Source organism: Chanos chanos, chromosome 13 (genome assembly GCF_902362185.1).
Source record: "Chanos chanos chromosome 13, fChaCha1.1, whole genome shotgun sequence".
Taxonomy (NCBI): Eukaryota; Metazoa; Chordata; class Actinopteri; order Gonorynchiformes; family Chanidae; genus Chanos; species Chanos chanos.
The window spans coordinates 19,264,544-19,282,130 of record NC_044507.1 but is presented as its reverse complement, the minus strand read 5'-3'; the positions used below and the strand labels follow the sequence as shown (position 1 = coordinate 19,282,130).

At 44.2% G+C, this 17,587-nt stretch overlaps 1 protein-coding gene across 1 annotated transcript in view; it reads right to left on the bottom strand.

Moving 5' to 3' along the window:
* Positions 1-4,788: 4,788 nt before the first annotated feature.
* The window catches only part of ttyh3a (tweety family member 3a), a 44,637-nt gene continuing 31,838 nt past the window's right edge, over positions 4,789-17,587 (bottom strand). The window contains exons 8-14 of the mRNA XM_030790755.1: positions 16,518-16,573; positions 14,835-14,927; positions 13,882-13,974; positions 12,614-12,750; positions 9,891-10,064; positions 7,927-8,002; positions 4,789-4,866 (exon numbers count right to left, since the gene is read on the bottom strand). Of these exons, the coding sequence (XP_030646615.1) occupies positions 4,792-4,866; positions 7,927-8,002; positions 9,891-10,064; positions 12,614-12,750; positions 13,882-13,974; positions 14,835-14,927; positions 16,518-16,573 (704 nt within the window). The 3' untranslated portion in view covers positions 4,789-4,791. The remainder of the gene's footprint in view (positions 4,867-7,926; positions 8,003-9,890; positions 10,065-12,613; positions 12,751-13,881; positions 13,975-14,834; positions 14,928-16,517; positions 16,574-17,587) is intronic.

The following is a 17,587-nucleotide window of genomic DNA, read 5'->3' as shown; positions in this document are numbered from 1 at the left end:
TGTCAACCACACACACACACACACACACACACACACACACAAACCTCAGCTGCCTGGCAGTCTACAGGAAAAGACACAAAGACAGACCTCTATTCCTTTTGTGACACTGCCTCTTTGGCTGGAGTGAACCCCTGTGAGGTTACAGACCATAACACGGCCTTTCTCTCTTCTTGTGTGCAGCGTGGCAGATTCCACTCAGAAATACACAGCCTGAGCACTCTTGTCTACTCCTGAAGACGCCCACCCACTTTCAACCATAAAAAGAAACAAATAAATGAAAACTATGACATGTTATATCATAAAAATCTATTTTTGGGCCAATTACAATCTAACACTTTCATTTTTTCTTTCTTTTTTTTTTTTCAAACTGAATGAGGCCCCAAATTTGGCACTGAGAAACTTGGTCAGCCTCTAAAATCCCATTCAGTTCCTCATTACCCATTAGGAATTACGTTACATTCTCACATACAGTTATGCTGCCCTCTAGTGTTTTTGACTGGGAACTGTGCCAAACATCATAAATCTGCTATTTTCGCTGTCACAGTGTGCTGGGGGAATGGTGGCGTGTGTCTAGTTTCCTGTGTTTAGAGACTCTCTCTCTATGGAATGTCTCACCTTAACTTGATGAATCGGACTTCTGGTTCATGAAAGATGGTCAGATTAGACAAAGACCTCTAAATCAAGTTTATATTTTACATTTACTCATTTCGCAGACGCTTTTATCCAAAGCGACTACCAAGACAGGGACTTCTTGTACACTTATATTATCTTGCTTCATTTAAACTGCTGAAGAAAACAGCGGGTAATCTCATATTTGGAAATTAGTGCACAGATGACAAAATCGAAATGAGTAATCCAAAAACAGGTGGACATTTTCATGTGTTTGGCCACATGTAATAAACATACATAAATTTAAACCATCATGGTACTCACCGATCCGGCCTTAAGTTTGAGGCAAATTTTTACTAGTTGCTTGAGAAGTGAGATTGGATATAATATTTGCAGACTTCCACAAAAAACACTGCCAGCATGTGGCACAATGAGTATATATTTAGAGATAAGGGGGGGGGGGACACAGAGGACTTTATTAAAAAAACAAACAAACAAACAAACGACCAAACAAACCAGAAACTCTTTCATTGTTCAGAGTACTTTAATCTGAAAACACGGAGTTCAAGAGCAGTAAAACCACAGGTTTAACATGTACAATATTTTAGTAACCGCAAAAAAACCCCCAAAACAACCAACAAACAAAATAAAAAAAAACAAACAAACAAACAAAACAAACAAACAAAAAACCAAGTAATTCTACAGTGAAGTTTTCATAAAACAGTTCAATAAAAGACCAGAATCCTGTCTTCAAATACAAGGAAAAAAAAAACAACTGCTATTCATTCTAAAAAACAGTCACAAGGACTAAAAATTTCAAAAGAATTTTTTTTTAATGAGATGAACAAAAAACTAGCACTTTACAATGGTAATGTCTTCCATGTGAGCCACTTAACTGACATCTTCATTTTGCAAATGTTGTATTATATATTGTATATACACAAGTCTAGCATTACGATATTAACAGAGTATGTCGACTTAAAAACAGTACTGATTCAACCACTTACAAATGATCATTCACAGAGAAAATAAAAAGTACAACTGTTTTTTCAAAATGTAGGGCAGATCGTAAAAGTAGAAAAAGGCCCATTAAAAGAAAAGAAAAGAAAAAAAAAAAGATGTCAAAACGTGTAGAATATATAAGGAAAGTGTGTGTGGATATTGGCACAGTTGAGGAGACTAGCCTCAATGTTGATAACAAATGCATCAAAAAAAAATGAAAGCATCAACAGCAAACAAGATTTCACTCCACATAGAGAAGTTCACCATGCTTCAGTGAAGAACAGGCTAAGCAGCTTGGCTCACGCGCAAATCCCCAAGACTACAGGTCCCATAGTCAGTACTCCATGACACCAAGAACCCTAAAATCTCTTATTATTTAACAATTCAAAACCTTGCCAGTTACCCCTATCTTATCGGCCCTGCTTTAGTCGGTTTTTGTTTTCCTAAGAGCCCTAGGGTCTGTGAGAACTCCATTTTGGAGAAACAACAGGTCACATTGTCATTTATGAGCAGTCCCTTGCTTGTTGAATGCATATTTCTATTCCAGTGGAAAAACTGCTGCAAATGGAATAGTTTGGCCGGTTCTTTGTTTCCAGGAATGGTGAGATGAGTCCACTGGGTCTCGGTACATTTTAATGTCTCTTGGCCAACACCAGGCCGATGTGCCTCGGAGGTGAGTGGAGGAGCAGGAGGAGGAGGAGATGGAGGAGGAGGAGATGGACACTGGGAGTCAGTCCAGAGAAGGGGGGGTCAGGTGGAGGGGGAGTTCCAGAGGTGTGAGCCATCAGAGTTAATGGCAAGCAAGCACACAGCTCACTTTAAGCTCAAGCACACGGTCACTGTCACAGCAGATCTGATGCATAGAGAGAAGAGCAAAAGACCTCACAGTGTCTCCGAGCACGTGTGTGTGTGTGTGTGTAAGTAAAGTCGTTTCAGGAGGAAAATATGCGGTTCCTCATGGCACGCTCTTCAGTGCAGATGTGCTTTTTTTGTTGTTTTTTTTTGTGTCTCTCTTTGATTTGACTGTGATGTGAGGCCAGCGTGGTTTGTGCTTTCAGTCAAAGAAAGAAAAGAAGAGAAAATGAGTGACAGCACATTGCCATTTTCTCTTCTTTTCTGGAGCTGAGTGAGAGTTTTTCTTTCAAAGATCTGAGGATCTGAAAAAGAAAGAAGGGGGCGGGGGGGGGGGAGGGGGGGACAACGGCGCCTGAGGGAGAAGCCGTTTTTTTTTTTTTTTGTTAGTCACATTATCGACTAAATATCAAAGGTTCCGTAACAGCGAGATTTACTGGATGTGAAATTGCGGATTTCTGCAGCGTGTCTCTTTGAATTTGGAGAGATTGGACAGCTGCTGGCAGCCATTTCCACTCTCCAGCTCTTTTATTTAGTCTCAATCCAAAGCCCTCGAGTTCCCAAAGCCATGTCCATACATCTGCCACACTCTGTGCACTTCATATGCACTATATAAGTGTCCTCAACTCCAATCAGTCCTCTGAATGAGTGTGTGATGGAGTAAGGAGCCCTAGATGCGACAACATTAAAAGGCATGCAACACTTAAGCACTGGATAAGTGATGACCAGATATCTGACCGTAATCTGAGGCGAGTAAGACCGAAGTAGTTAAAAAAAAAAAAAAAAAAAAAAAATCAGACTCCACAGCAGGAGATGAGCGTAGTTTCCAGCTGAGATAACAGCGCTAAGGCCAGAGCCTGCTGGGAAATGCTATGAGGATAGGGCTAAAACGCTGCCTTGCCTTTTTCGCTGGCCACACTCTTGGGAACAATGAGGGATGGATGAGTCTTGGGTTTCACTTCACCTCCATCACAGCCATGCTGAGCCATGCAATCTTGCCAGCTGCGGTTTGGTAACGCAGACGGCGCGGCCGGGCTTTTAAAACTGTACCGTGCTCCGAGTGTGGACCAAAGAGGTCAACACGTGGGAGAATTCAGTGTTTTCCATCTCCTGAAATTAAACAAACAAAAAAAAATCTTTATAAAAGACGAAAAAGCGACACCAAACCAAGGAGCGAAGCTGAGCCAGTTCCTGCAATTTCGTTTGTTTTTTCTTTGGTCTCCACCCGAGACAAATGGTCCCACGTACAGCGATGCCAGAATGCCTTCAGATTTCCGACCGAAAAGCTGAGAGAAATCTCAGCAGTGTGAGCCAACACTGTTTCATCACTGGGGAAGCAGCCGCTCTAAGTGCCAGTCAGACCATGAGAGAACTGTGCAGCGATGGCTTGACACAGAGATTAAAAAAAAAAAAAAATCAACTTAACAAAATCAAGACTTTATGACAGCTGCGTTCTGTTCTCCCGTTACACGAGATGGTTAGTGATGGCACAGCTGCAGTGGCCTCATCAGCTTTGTCTAACTAGAGTCTACTGAAGGCTCTCTGCAATTTCAAATAAAAAAAAAAAAAAAAAAAAAAAAGAAGAAGAAGAAAGACTGGTTTAGAGATGAAGCTTCCATTTAGTGGAATGACCAGAGGATTTAAAGCATGCAGGAGTTGGAGCTTCATGTAAAGCAGGACGCCAGCTGCATCCTACCAGAAGGTTCCACAGGGATCGTGGGGATCTCAAAACGACTTCTGGCGACGGCATCATTCGAGGTTCCAGGGCAACACGGGCTAACACACACACACACACACACACACACACACACACACACACACACACACACCCGCACTGTTGAGCATGCACATACTTCCACACACACAGATTCATATTCTCACATATGCACACGCTGGCATGTGACTGCTGTGTTGCTGCTGTCCAGATAGCTGCCTCTTCTGTGCACTGCTGACGGTGAGCCATCTGGAACAGCCACAGTGGCTTCCAGAACATTCACAGGCCTCCAAAAACATTATAGTGATAACAGCATTTAGACGATGCGAGGGTGACCTTTCTCAATTTGTCTTCCAAGCACACATCAAAGAAGACTTCAGCTCTGTGTGTGTGAGTGTGTGTGTGTGTGTGTGTGAGAGAGAGAGAGAGAGGAGACTGGCTGGGTGGGCTGGATGTGAGACGGGAAGAGGGGCAGACAGAGAGAGCAGATCCAGGCGCGGTGAGAACAGCAGGGGGGGAGGGGGTGGTGACGTCGTGGAGCTGGGAGATGGTGAGGCTGCAGTTTGTTGGGCTGACAGTCGGAGGGGGTGAGAGCAGGTCGTTCTCTCTCTCTCTCAGGGTGCTGCGGAGCTGCTGTTGGCTTCGGTTCGTGTGTTGGCCAGGTATTTGGCCCTCATGCTGGACGTGTACTGTAGGGAGAAGACGACAGCACAAAACGCATATAAAAACATAACAAGCTTGGGGAAAAATAAACATCTCGAATAGCTAGCGGTCAGGGTCGGTAGGTTCTGCGGTGCTCTCATGCATTCCTCTGCTAAAATGTTTACAAACAAACAACCCTGACAAATATGCGTTACGTGGATCCAGTGTTTACCAGTATACCAGATGTGCTATATTGATGTAAATGACTTTTAACTGAGGAAATGAGCTTTGAATTCTTGTGTGTGCAGACAGATACATCTATCATTTTCTCAAAGCTCCTGAGGCCTCCTTTGCTATTGGCAAACTTAAATCAATAAAGCAAGTCTATTCGCCGTCTTTAGCCAAGGCTGGCCCGAAAACTCCATTTAAAAAGATTGAAAGAGTGGAAACAGTATCTCTCAAGGTTAAGGACGCGAGTGGAGAAGTTCTGGCCGCGTGGAGGAGAGCATAAATGTTTTATTACAGATGGATAAAGCAGAAGAGACGATATTATATTTTAAAAAACTGAGTCATTTGGACAGCCTTGAGAAATAATAAAATGAAAGACATGAAGGTGAGTCAGAGAAATGAGGTCAGGGATCAGGATATACCTGGAGGCCTGGAAAATAAAGGCCTTTACACAAACACACCATTAGCGGTCGCGTGGATAAAAAAAGTAGAACTGCACTATGCCGTACAAGCAAACACAGAGGGATTGTCAGTATTAAGTGTCAACACGCACAGTCATGCTACAAACCAACACAGAGAGATACACACACCAGACTGATGGACGCACATTTACGGACACAACGCTGAACACTACGGAACACACTGGAAAAACAAACAAAACTAAAATAAATAAATAAAAAACACTGTCTACGGATGGAGTGCTTTAAGACAAGTCTTGTGTCAGCTAAGTTAAAGTGAGCTCATTAATGGAGGTAAACCTCTTCAGTGTGTTAGACAAGGTGAGCAGAAGGCCAAGAGTCTGGCACTGTATACAGTCGGGGTCAGTCAGGGGAAAAAACACTGTGTGAGGCAAAGTTTTTATTCGTATTGGACAAAAGCATTATGGAATATGTTTGGAATATGTCACATGGAATATGTCTCCAGTGAAGTCTGAGGGTAAATTTCCTGGGAAAATTCCACCTCTTCTGAAAATGTGAAGCAATCCAGAACTGTGAACTATCAAACTAACACTAACGCTTTGTTTGGGGAGAAAAAAAAAAAAAACCTCACAAAATTGCACATGTTCCTGAGCAAACTCAGTAAACATTAAAATGACCTGAAATGGCGAATTCACTGATCTGTTGTATGTTACAGTCCAGATCCTATCAAAAATAAAACAAAACATCTGTTGTGATGAAGAGTGAATGCTTGGAGGAGGAAGCCTCCTGGTCCAAGCACATTACGTCACTCCAAGCGCATTATGTCGAGCAGTTTCAAGGTGTGAGACACAATTTCAAAATCTGGCTTTTCATGTACTAGAGGAAGTGTAGGCCAGCCTTCCTCATCCGTACTGAGTTAATGGGAGACTTAAAGAGCTTGTGAGTGATTGCACATTCCCAATGCAGGAGAAAAAAAATAATACTTGCTGGGTTTTTGTACAGAGTAATACATTTCTCTCTGGCTTCTCTCCTAAAAGAGGCAAGAGAAGTTACTTTACTGCAACAGAAACTAACTGAACAGATTAGATTTGAGAGTTCGAACTCTCCTTTCGGTTTCAAAAACTGAGGATGGTTGGGTTTGTAACTTGTGTGCTAACACAAAGAAGGTTAAAGAAGCCCTTTGCAAAATCTACCCTCACTTGTGGAATTTGCCAGAATCCGAGGGTCCGAGTTCAACGTGAGCGTGTCTGAACAGGGCTCTGTCTGCGGTGCCTCCGGTAGACCATGCAGCTCGGAGGTGACTCGGAAAACAAGCGTCTTGTGTCAAACGAGCAGGACAAAGAGGGGAGGGGACAGCTTGCTTTGATCGGGGAGGGGGTGGGTACAGAACAGTGGGAGGGAGGGGTCTTTTTTTTTTTTTTTTATTCTTTTTTGGGGGGGGGGGGGGGTGGGAGGAAACAAACCAAGAGTTTGGAGGATGTGACTTTTTTCAGTACCTGGACATGGTTACCATAACGATCGGGAACTCTCCGATGGCTTTAGCCGCCAGCTGTGCCGGCTGTTAGTGTCCATAGAGGTCAAATACAACTGTGTGGGTTTGCAGAAAAGAAAACAACGACAAAGAGAGAGTAGAACAGCCGCTATCTCAACCTGACAAGACAGGCACATGCACACGCACACACACACGCACGCACACGCGCACGCGCACATTCACAGAAGAAACAAACACGTACATTCACACTGATACACAAACAGTGTCTAGAGGAGAGGAGAGAGAGAGACAAGCCAGGAGAGGACATACAAACCCCACACTAACAAGGTAAAGATTTTCCACTTATTCAGAACAGCAAGTTAGTCTGCACGCTGCTGTTCTGAGAAAACCATTCAATACCGAGGCTCGCCCGAGCAGACGCGCTCCTCTGTTAGCATGTCTGACTTCAATTAAACTACGTGCTCTAAACCCACTATGAGTTCACCATGAGCTGTCTCCAGACAGGCTGAATGGATGTCTACAAGAACTGAGGCTATTGATCATTCATTCCTATTGAACATTCTTCAGACTTGAGACTAGACATCTAAATCAAGGCATGTGCATCAATCGATGCATATCTTCAACTAACTTCATCCGTTTCTGAGTGTACCTCCTAATCTGTTCACCTTACACTACATTCAGAAGTTCACTAAGTCAATGGACTGCACACACAGGCACTAACTTACAAGCACATAAACTGTAAATTAACTTAAGGACTAGTTGTGAGTAGAGAAGTGTTGGAGTTATCAGTCATATACTGTGAGAAATCTGATTAGCCAGACAAAGAGGACATGCAGTGAATCACGTTGTGAAAACGGGGTGTCTGCGTTCCTGTATCGTGACCCCCCGCCCCAAGGCTGTCAAAATGACTCTGTGACGCGTGCTGTGCTGTATGGAGTGAGAGAGGGCCGAGGGCTGACGACACTTACGGAAGGAGGCGGAGACTCTCTGCCGATAAGGGGTGTGTTCTCACAGCGAGGGTTCTGGAAGTTTGCGTTCTGGGTCCTGTAACACAGGACAGAAAACACACACACACACACAGCTGATGAGCTGATGAAAAAAGGAATCAGATCTTTTGGCGCTATATACTGTTAGTAAGCGTTTCCATTTTATATGAGTCTAAAATGTTGTCATAACACAGACCAGGGACATTAGGGCTAAATACACAACTTGAAGTTGTTCATATAATGTATGCCTTATATCCGGTTACCGAAAATGATCTGAAAAGTATGTCTACGAAAAAAAAAGAGAAAAAAAAATGTGCAGAAGGATACTCGATATTTAAAAACACAGGCTTTAAACAGAATGGCACGGCTTGGCTAATGATCCCCTGTGCCTCATTTGAGATTTGTGATTCTTATTTATTGATGCTTTCCATGCAAAAGACTTCTACAAGGGAAAATGAAACTAATATTACAACATCAGTGTTAAAGGCTTGTTACGCTAGTGGGTTCTCACACAAACTGTTTCCTGATGATACCAATGTTAACATGATGAAACCCAGGGAGGAAAATCAGCGGAATGTAGTTTGAAGTTTGAGGTATAGTTTGGCAAAATGAAAGACCAGTGAATCTGTCCTTGCACTGGAGAAAAGCGTGACGTGTGTATGAGAGCTGTCTCTCACTCTGACACGCCTGTTACTGACTCAACTGCCATAACAGCACTGCTGATGAGTGTGTGTGTGTGTGTGTGTGTGTGTGTGTGCGCGCGCATGCTCATCTGTGATAGCTTAACATGTGCATGGTGACAGGTGCTCTGCTGATCTTGTGTGTTTGTGTGAACTCAAATGAACTCTCTGCATTGCTGACAGTACTTGTGTGTGTGTGTGTGTGTGTGTGTGTGCTTTGACTCATATACTCTGTGACTGGAGTGTTGCCTACTCTGTGTGTGTGTGTGTGTGTTAACTGACATGTACTCTGTGACAAGTGTATTGCTGACTGTGGCGTGTGTGAGAGTGTGTGTGTGTGTGTGTGTGTGCGCGCGCATGCTCATCTGTGATAGCTTAACATGTGCATGGTGACAGGTGCTCTGCTGATCTTGTGTGTTTGTGTGAACTCAAATGAACTCTCTGCATTGCTGACAGTACTTGTGTGTGTGTGTGTGTGTGTGTGTGCTTTGACTCATATACTCTGTGACTGGAGTGTTGCCTACTCTGTGTGTGTGTGTGTGTGTGTTAACTGACATGTACTCTGTGACAAGTGTATTGCTGACTGTGGCGTGTGTGAGAGTGTGTGTGTGTTAACTCACATGTACTGTGTGACAGGCGCATTGCTGACAGTGTGTGTGTGTGTTGACTCAGACATATTCTGTGACTGATGCATTGCTGACGGTGCGTTTGTGTGTGTGTATGTGTGTGTGAGTGTTTGTGTGTGTTAACTCACATGTACTCTGAGACAGGCGCATTGCTGACAGTGTGTGTGTGTATGTGTTGACTCAGACATACTCTGTGACTGATGCATTGCTGACGGTGCGTTTGTGTGTGTGTATGTGTGTGTGAGTGTTTGTGTGTGTTAACTCACATGTACTCTGTGACAGGCGTGATGCTGACAGTGTGTGTGTGTATGTGTTGACTCAGACATACTCTGTGACTGATGCATTGCTGACGGTGCGTTTGTGTGTGTGTATGTGTGTGTGAGTGTTTGTGTGTGTTAACTCACATGTACTCTGTGACAGGCGCATTGCTGACAGTGTGTGTGTGTATGTGTTGACTGAGACATATTCTGTGACTGATGCATTGCTGACGGTGCGTGTGTGAGTGTGTGTGTGTGTGTTAACTCACATGTACTCTGTGACAGGCGCGTTGCTGACAGTGTGTGTGTGTGTGTGTTGACTCAGACATACTCTGTGACTGATGCATTGCTGACAGTGTGTGTGTGTGCGTGTGTTAACTCACATGTACTCTGTGACAGGCGCGTTGCTGACTGTGTGTGCAGCTGCAGGGATGCTGGTCTCACTGCCATAAGAGCTGCCACAGCTATACAGACTGGGCATGTGGACACGGTACAGATTATCATGATTCTGCCTTCCTCCCTGCGTCATGGTGTCGTCCTCACTGTCCTCCTCTCCTCTACACACACACACACACACACACACACACACACACACACACACACACACACACACAGAGAGAGAGAATTAACATCACTGTCCAACTCTTGAGACCCTGATATCATTATAGTGACACTGTTTTCAGCGTCGGTGTGGAACCCCTTTCAGTGACCTTTACAGATGTACCCGTACTTGTTTAGTGACATTTTGATTTTACTGACCTTTAGCATATGTATAAATATCATTATATTCTGATGACGTTTGATTTGATGTTGTCTGGCACTGTTTCCACACATAGGTGTCACACATAACAATTCTCCAAGTAACCGACTTAGACTTGTGCATAGCTCTGCATAGACAAAGTTAGTTTAAGGACATTAAATTAAGAGCATTATAATTCAGAACTCAGCAGCTGTGGTCCACCATGTGTGCTCCATTAACCACAAAGCTTTTGTGTTTTGAGAGTTTCATCTGTTTGTAAGCACAGTATGTGATATAACATTGTGTTTCTCGATCCAGAGCCTCAGGTCTCTCAGTCCTACACATTTTTGATGGAGCCCTGCACTAACACACCTGATTCAAACGATGCACTCATTGGTTGGGTCGTGTTGGGGACAAGGTAAACAAAGGCCTTGTTATAGCACTGTTTAAGTCAATGGTCAGTGCATAAAAATTAAAGTACTTATCTATTCATATAACTGTACTATTATACATATGACAAGCAGTGGTGAATGACTTCTGATTTTAATGATGAGTGGCCTCATATTAATGTATCTACTGTCATTGTGGCGGTGCAAGTCGTGTCATAGCTGTAACATGAGCTATGAACAGCAGAGGGCGCCCTTTCCCATGAAACCAACAGGAAAATACTCAGAAGCACGCATATGCTTTCATTTGGCATTCATCCTCTGATTACACACTGCCCAAGGGAATGACAGAAGCCGCACAGTTTCTGTCGCTCTCGCTCATTCCTCAGAGAGGAGAGCAAGCACTGATTTTAGAAAAGGAAAAAAAAAAGCCTGTAAAAAAGAAATTTGCTTACACAATAAGATTAATTTTAATTTTGAATCCAGAAGACCGTAAAAATCCTTAGCTTAGCTTTTTTTTTTAAAACCATAAATACAAAAATGGGCTGAATAAAATGTGAGTCTTGGCTCATGGACGGGGGGAAGATCATGAGATATGAGCACCAGTGAAACGTGTCAGTGAGAGCAGCAGAACAACATACAGTACCACACTGAGGCCAGTGCCAACAAGAAGGCCTTTGGCTCCCCCTGCTGTTTTCTGGCAGTCAGCACATCTTCATCTCTGTACAACCAGTCCTCTGTGCTCTACCCCAAACATAACTAATAAGCATACCACTGTAAGGGCTGGCCTTTACAATCTGAAGTTCCACCTAAACTTCTTCAGTCGTATAATCATACGAAGATTACATTCCTTATGTATTGGCTGAAGACAGGCTGTTTTTTTTTTGTGAGTTACAGGTCGTCACAAGTTTTCTCACAGAGCTGTTAAGAATGGCATGCTTAGCTTAAGCGGTGTTAGGCCTTCGGTGTATAGGCTTTAATTAAGAGTTATATGAAAGAATTCACTGACAGTAATCACGGCAGGTGAGAGGCAGTGGCACGATTACTACGTATCCCATAATGCCGCTGGGAGATATCGTTATATTCTCTCATTCTTTATCCTCTGACTATAAGAGTCTGGGTCCTGGCAGGAGCACTGCTGTCTTCTGTGAAATGAGAGCAGGCTTTATGTGGTTAAGGCGCTGGATGAAACAGGGAGCCTCACACAGCTACTGGAAGGGAAATGGATCAGGACGGAGGACAGGAAGCAGCTGCGTCCGTTTAAGCTCTTCCAGAGTGGAGTGTGCCTGGCACTGTTCAGAGTATCAGAGTGGAACCAAACACAGTACTGAGCATGGACACACACACACACACACGCACACGCACACGCACACACTAACGCACACACTCACACACACACACTCACTCACTCACTCACACACTCAAACACACACACTCACACTCACACACACACTCACACTCACACACACTCACACTCACACTCACACACTCACACTCACACACACACTCACACACACACACACACACACTCACACTCAAACACTCACACACACACACACACTCACACACACACTCACACACACACACACACACACACACACACACTCACTCACACACTCACACACTCACACACACACTCACACTCACACACACACTCAAACATGCACAAATACACAAAAGATTAAAAGGGTGTGTGTCACACATTTGACAAATGCCCAAATGTTCCGGTAATTTAAGTCATATCTTTATTGTTTCAGGTCTCACACTTCCTCACGCTCCAGAACCAGTTGATTAAAGAGAAGAGATATTCAGTGAACTCAACATGTTTCAGATTTGAAATGGGAGAATGGAGCTGAATAAAGGCAAATAAGCATCTCTCCTGATGACTCACAGAGAGGAGACACACACACACACGTCTATACGGGCGTGCACACACACACACACACACACACACACACACACACACACACAGTGTTCTTACCTCTTGCCCTGCCAGGTGTGTGGCACACTGCAGACGATGGAGCTGAACATGAGGGCAGTGACAAAGGAGAAGAGCACCAGGTAAATCAGCCCCTCCAGACCATCATAACACAGACCTGTCATCGCCTGCACATAGTCCTACACACACACACACACACACACACACACACAGAGAAAGAGAGAAACAGAGACATATACATTAACTAAAGCAGGATATGATTACGAACTTACACACATCCACACACACACACACACACACGCACGCATGCACACAGACACATGCATGCACATGCACACGCAGACAACACCGTGGTGTCTGATATCATATAGCTTGAATGTAGAACGCGCTCATGTCCTAGGAAATACTGAGATGACAGTTTCGAGTAAACACCTTAACTATTTGATAAAATAAACCGTTCTAAATGAAACTAAACAGCCCTTTCATACGGTACAGGCTCCAGGAGAGGAATGTTCGGGGTAAGAGCCCATAGCCTATAGCCTGAGAGCAGGGAAGAAATCAGACCATTTAATAACATACAGTCCCACTCTCCAGTCAGACTGTGAGACTGAGTGAAAGACAATGCAGCTTCTTCCATTCAGCAAATTACTGTTATTACTCACAGCCAAACCTTTACAGTCATAATTACCACCTTCACCGTTTACGTTTTCAGACGCAGCTGCCGTAAAACACTGCAGGCGCGTATCTGAGAAAAGGAGCTCTCTGTTCCGACCTACAATACGGAGACGGCAGAATGTGAAAGCGAACCCGTCTGTTTTCTTTTTGGACTGGAAGACTGCGGGAGCAGACCCCGTTAAGAGCCACCCACAGGTATGGCTCTAGCGTGCCGTCTCTCTCGTTATGCCAGGAGAGCGTGAGGGGAGGAGGGGTGCTACGCTAGAGATGTTCTCATCACACTTTCCCATCAATTACAAGCTGTGAGTCGCCGTCCAACTCCAACACTCAGGCGTCCAGTGTCATTCATTACGGAGAGAAAGCATTTGGACGCCTGGCTGTTCTCAAAACTGAGAGGGTAATGAGTGTTGGGAAAGGATAGGTCATTTTTCAGCAAGCCTTGTCATTTCTCCTCAGGTCTCCTCACAGTGTGTGTGTGTGTTTGTTTGTTTGTTTGTGTTTGTTTGTTTGTGTATGTATGATTTTCCCTCCCTAACAGTATGTCTTGAGCCAAGACATTTTTACAATTAGCACTGACATATTTTGGCAAGTATTGCTGAGTGCATACACACACACACACACACACACACTCTCACCATATGCAGGCTTCGGCAGTCCACCAGGGCAGTGAGCTGATGAAGGCCGATCTCTGTGCTGTTCAGGACCCTCTGGATTGGCAGCAGGTTGTCCTATAAAAACAGACACGCTCCCTTAGACACATTTCCACACACCAAACCAGGCCTGTCAGCCCCTGTCCTCAGTCAGCCCAGAACCGGTCAGTGTGTGAGGACAGAGAGGAGTGGGCTTATTTTGGAGGCCAATTCACACACACCCATGACAATTAAATGAACACACACAGCAACCTTTTCCCTAAAAAGGAAATACACAACACTGACTACTGTCTCAAACTGACTTGTTGTGACGGTGTTTTGAAGCTTGTTATCTGTAAACACAGTAATGGGGGAAAAAAAAAAAGATGACTGAGAATGAGGAACTCAAAAAAACAAAAACCATTTCTCTTGTCCATCAACAGAAAGGGATGTGAAAGAAGAGGGAGTGCTACATGCGGGCCCTTTTTTTGGTTTTGTTTTGTTTTTTTGTTTGTTTTTCTGGGAAAGCAAAGGCTACGAATCCTTTGAACTTGCAGCAGTAAACAGATCCCTGGCGGTTTTGTGAAACAAAAATGTTTCCGTCTGTTCAGCAGTTTTTCCTCAATGCCCCAAGTGCCAAAGAAGGGCAGCTATCTCTTTTCACAGAGCCAAAATGTCAGCCGTCACTTTGTCCCAGTGTGTGTTTACAGGGGAAGGATCAACAAGAGACAATGACAACAGAGGCCCAGAGAGGGAACACAGCAGCGCAGACAGCAGGCAGGGAGTCAGCACGTTTCTCTGTCTCTTTTAACCCAATCGCCAGTTTCTGGCCTCGGATATATGGGAACACGTGAATAGAAACACTATATAGAGACACTCGTGCTCGGTCTATCTCTGTCTCTTTCTCTCTCTCACTCTTGTACAAACACACACACACACACACACACACTCACACCCACCTTTGTCTGTGGATACTCCCGAGCAGCTGAGCGGAGGAGTTCAGACACGTCATCTTGCATTTCCACCAGAGCTTTATGTCCGCTGGACAGTTTCTACAACGGATAAAAAAAAACACACACACATCACCATACATAAAAACCACATGGCCCTCATAAACTCAACCACAACGCTCATGACTGACTTTCATATCGTAAGTGTCACTTCTGAAACAGAAATAGCCATGTCAAGATAGCGACTACCACAAAGACTCTCATTGTTCAGTTTTGTTTTGTTCAGTTCTGTGCACGAGGCACCAAGCTTGATCTAAGACTGCACAAAGCAGGATGTGTTCAGCCTACGTCAATCTGACAGAGGATTTTAAAGACGAGATGTAAATGAAACTCATCTCAACTCAAGCATGTCTGCTGGCCATGACAAAAACAAAAGAAATAAAACCAAACAAACAACAACAAAACACCTTGGAACATACTGCACCCTGTTACCTCTAAACAATTATTCTTATTCAAAAATAGGCTTCATATTTATTCCATAATTACGTTGCCCACACTACTGTCTGTGTACAGTCACATATCTTTCTAAAGAGTATCTCAAGTGTTTGGGTAGAGCCAGTCATTACATAACTGGACCTGCATAACGCTCTCCTTCATCTTCAGAACCTGCACGAGCACCCGGAGTCATCTGACAGACCGAGAGAGAAGGACAAAACTGCAGTCCATTAGACGGAGACTGAAGATTGAGGTCCTGGGGTTGCACAACAACATTAATATTTCAGACTCTAGTTTCTAATGGACACAGTAGCATTTTTTTTGCCTCTTGTAGCTAGTAACAGTTCTATATTTAAAATCTCGGTGAAAAGCGGAGAAATTGCTGACATTTGGACTCAGAAAATAAAAAAAAAGGCAGTGAAACTGTACAGTCTGTTCTGTTTTTAAAAGCCTCCCGGAAACTTGGGGAGAAGTGGAAACACGTTTTGCCTCTATAAGAAACCAAGACGTTGTCTTTGCTCTTTTTTTTTTTCCTGTTTTCTTTGAAATTTTTTTCCCCTCCCCAATTTGGAATGCAGGATTCACAGTAATCTCTTAAGTCTGTATCTCCGCTTGGCAGTTGCCTTGGCCTAGGTGAGAGAGACTAGCAAGAAGTTTCTCTGAAAAGCGTTAAGCCTTCTAATGGTGTCTTCACACTATGAATTGTGTAGCATTATCAAGCAACCCGCTAAGAGGACAAGAGTTTGCTAAACTCTTCTCCGACCTGCACAGCTGACAGTCAATGACCAACAGAAGGAAATGTGAAATCAGTCAGTGAAGGAGACATCACTGTAGGTTATCCATCAAGCTCAGCGAGAGGCTTTAAAAGCATATAAATTATCCATAAAAAAAGACTGTAACCGTTCAGCTTTCATCTAGCGAGCAAAACTGCACTCTGCTTTGGCTAGGCTTGGGAGAGGGGAGAGTTTTTGGCACCAATTAATATTAACGAAAGCAGCGGCTGAGCAAAAAGGTGATGAAGTTGGCATGTGTGTGCACAGAGCAGCACAGGCTCTGTGAGTGTGTGGGCTGTGGAGTAAAGGTTAAGGGGTTTTTAGGCTGTTGTGGAACATCTGAGGAGTAAAGGTTATGGGGTTTTCAGGGTGTTGTCTAAGGTCAGGAGGTCACGAGGAGAAGAAGCTGGTAACCTGCCATTACCTGCTGGAAGGGATTGACTTGGCCCATCCCGCAGTTCAGGTAATACTCCAGGACGTCTGAGGAGGAAAAAAAGAACAGCAGTTCAGCTTTATGACATCATTCAGGAAGAAGAGGAGGAGGAGGAGGAGGAGGAGGAGGAGGAACTGGAACACGTGGCACTGTAGTAAATCAGTGTGAGACTTTCGACGTCTATTCCAAACTCCCCCATTTCAAAAGTTTCCTTACTGATGTCACTGTGCAGTCTCACAATCTACTTTTCTCCTGCCCCAGTCATTTATAAGAACTCGAACTGAGTCCAGAGCTAATCTGTACCTTCTGTTCTGCTGACCTGACAAGAGTCCTGAGAAACAGGCTGCTCCTTACACACAGCACACCTGAGTCAACACGGCTGAAAACCACTTTACCGCTGAATGTCTCACACACTTTCACAAAGACCTTCGCAGTCACAACAAAGGTGAGATTTGACAATCTGAGTATTTATCATTGTGTAAACTGATACAAATGTCTCTCTCAGTCACTACCCTGTGAGAGGAGAACACAGAGCTGTAGACCGACCCTGTGAGAGGAGAACAGTGAGCTGTAGACTGACCCTGTGAGAGGAGAACACAGAGCTGTAGACCGACCCTGTGAGAGGAGAACACAGAGCTGTAGACCGGCCCTGTGAGAGGAAAACACAGAGCTGTAGACTGGCCCTGTGAGAGGAAAACACAGAGCTGTAGACTGGCCCTGTGAGAGGAGAACACAGAGCTGTAGACCGACCCTGTGAGAGGAAAACACAGAGCTGTAGACTGGCCCTGTGAGAGGAGAACACAGAGCTGTAGACTGACCCTGTGAGAGGAGAACACAGAGCTGTAGACTGACCCTGTGAGAGGATGGTGGGGAGCTGCAGACTGGGGCACAGAGTCTGCGGTGATGTCAAGATTCTGGAACTCAACGGTCCACTAACCACATTCCTGAAGCCAAGCTAAGAGTCATGTGAGGTCAATCTAACTCCCTAAAACACTCCCTGGTCTCTTTTTTTTTTCCACAGAAGGGAATTACCAGTGGCCTTTTTTGGGAGCTGCAGAAGA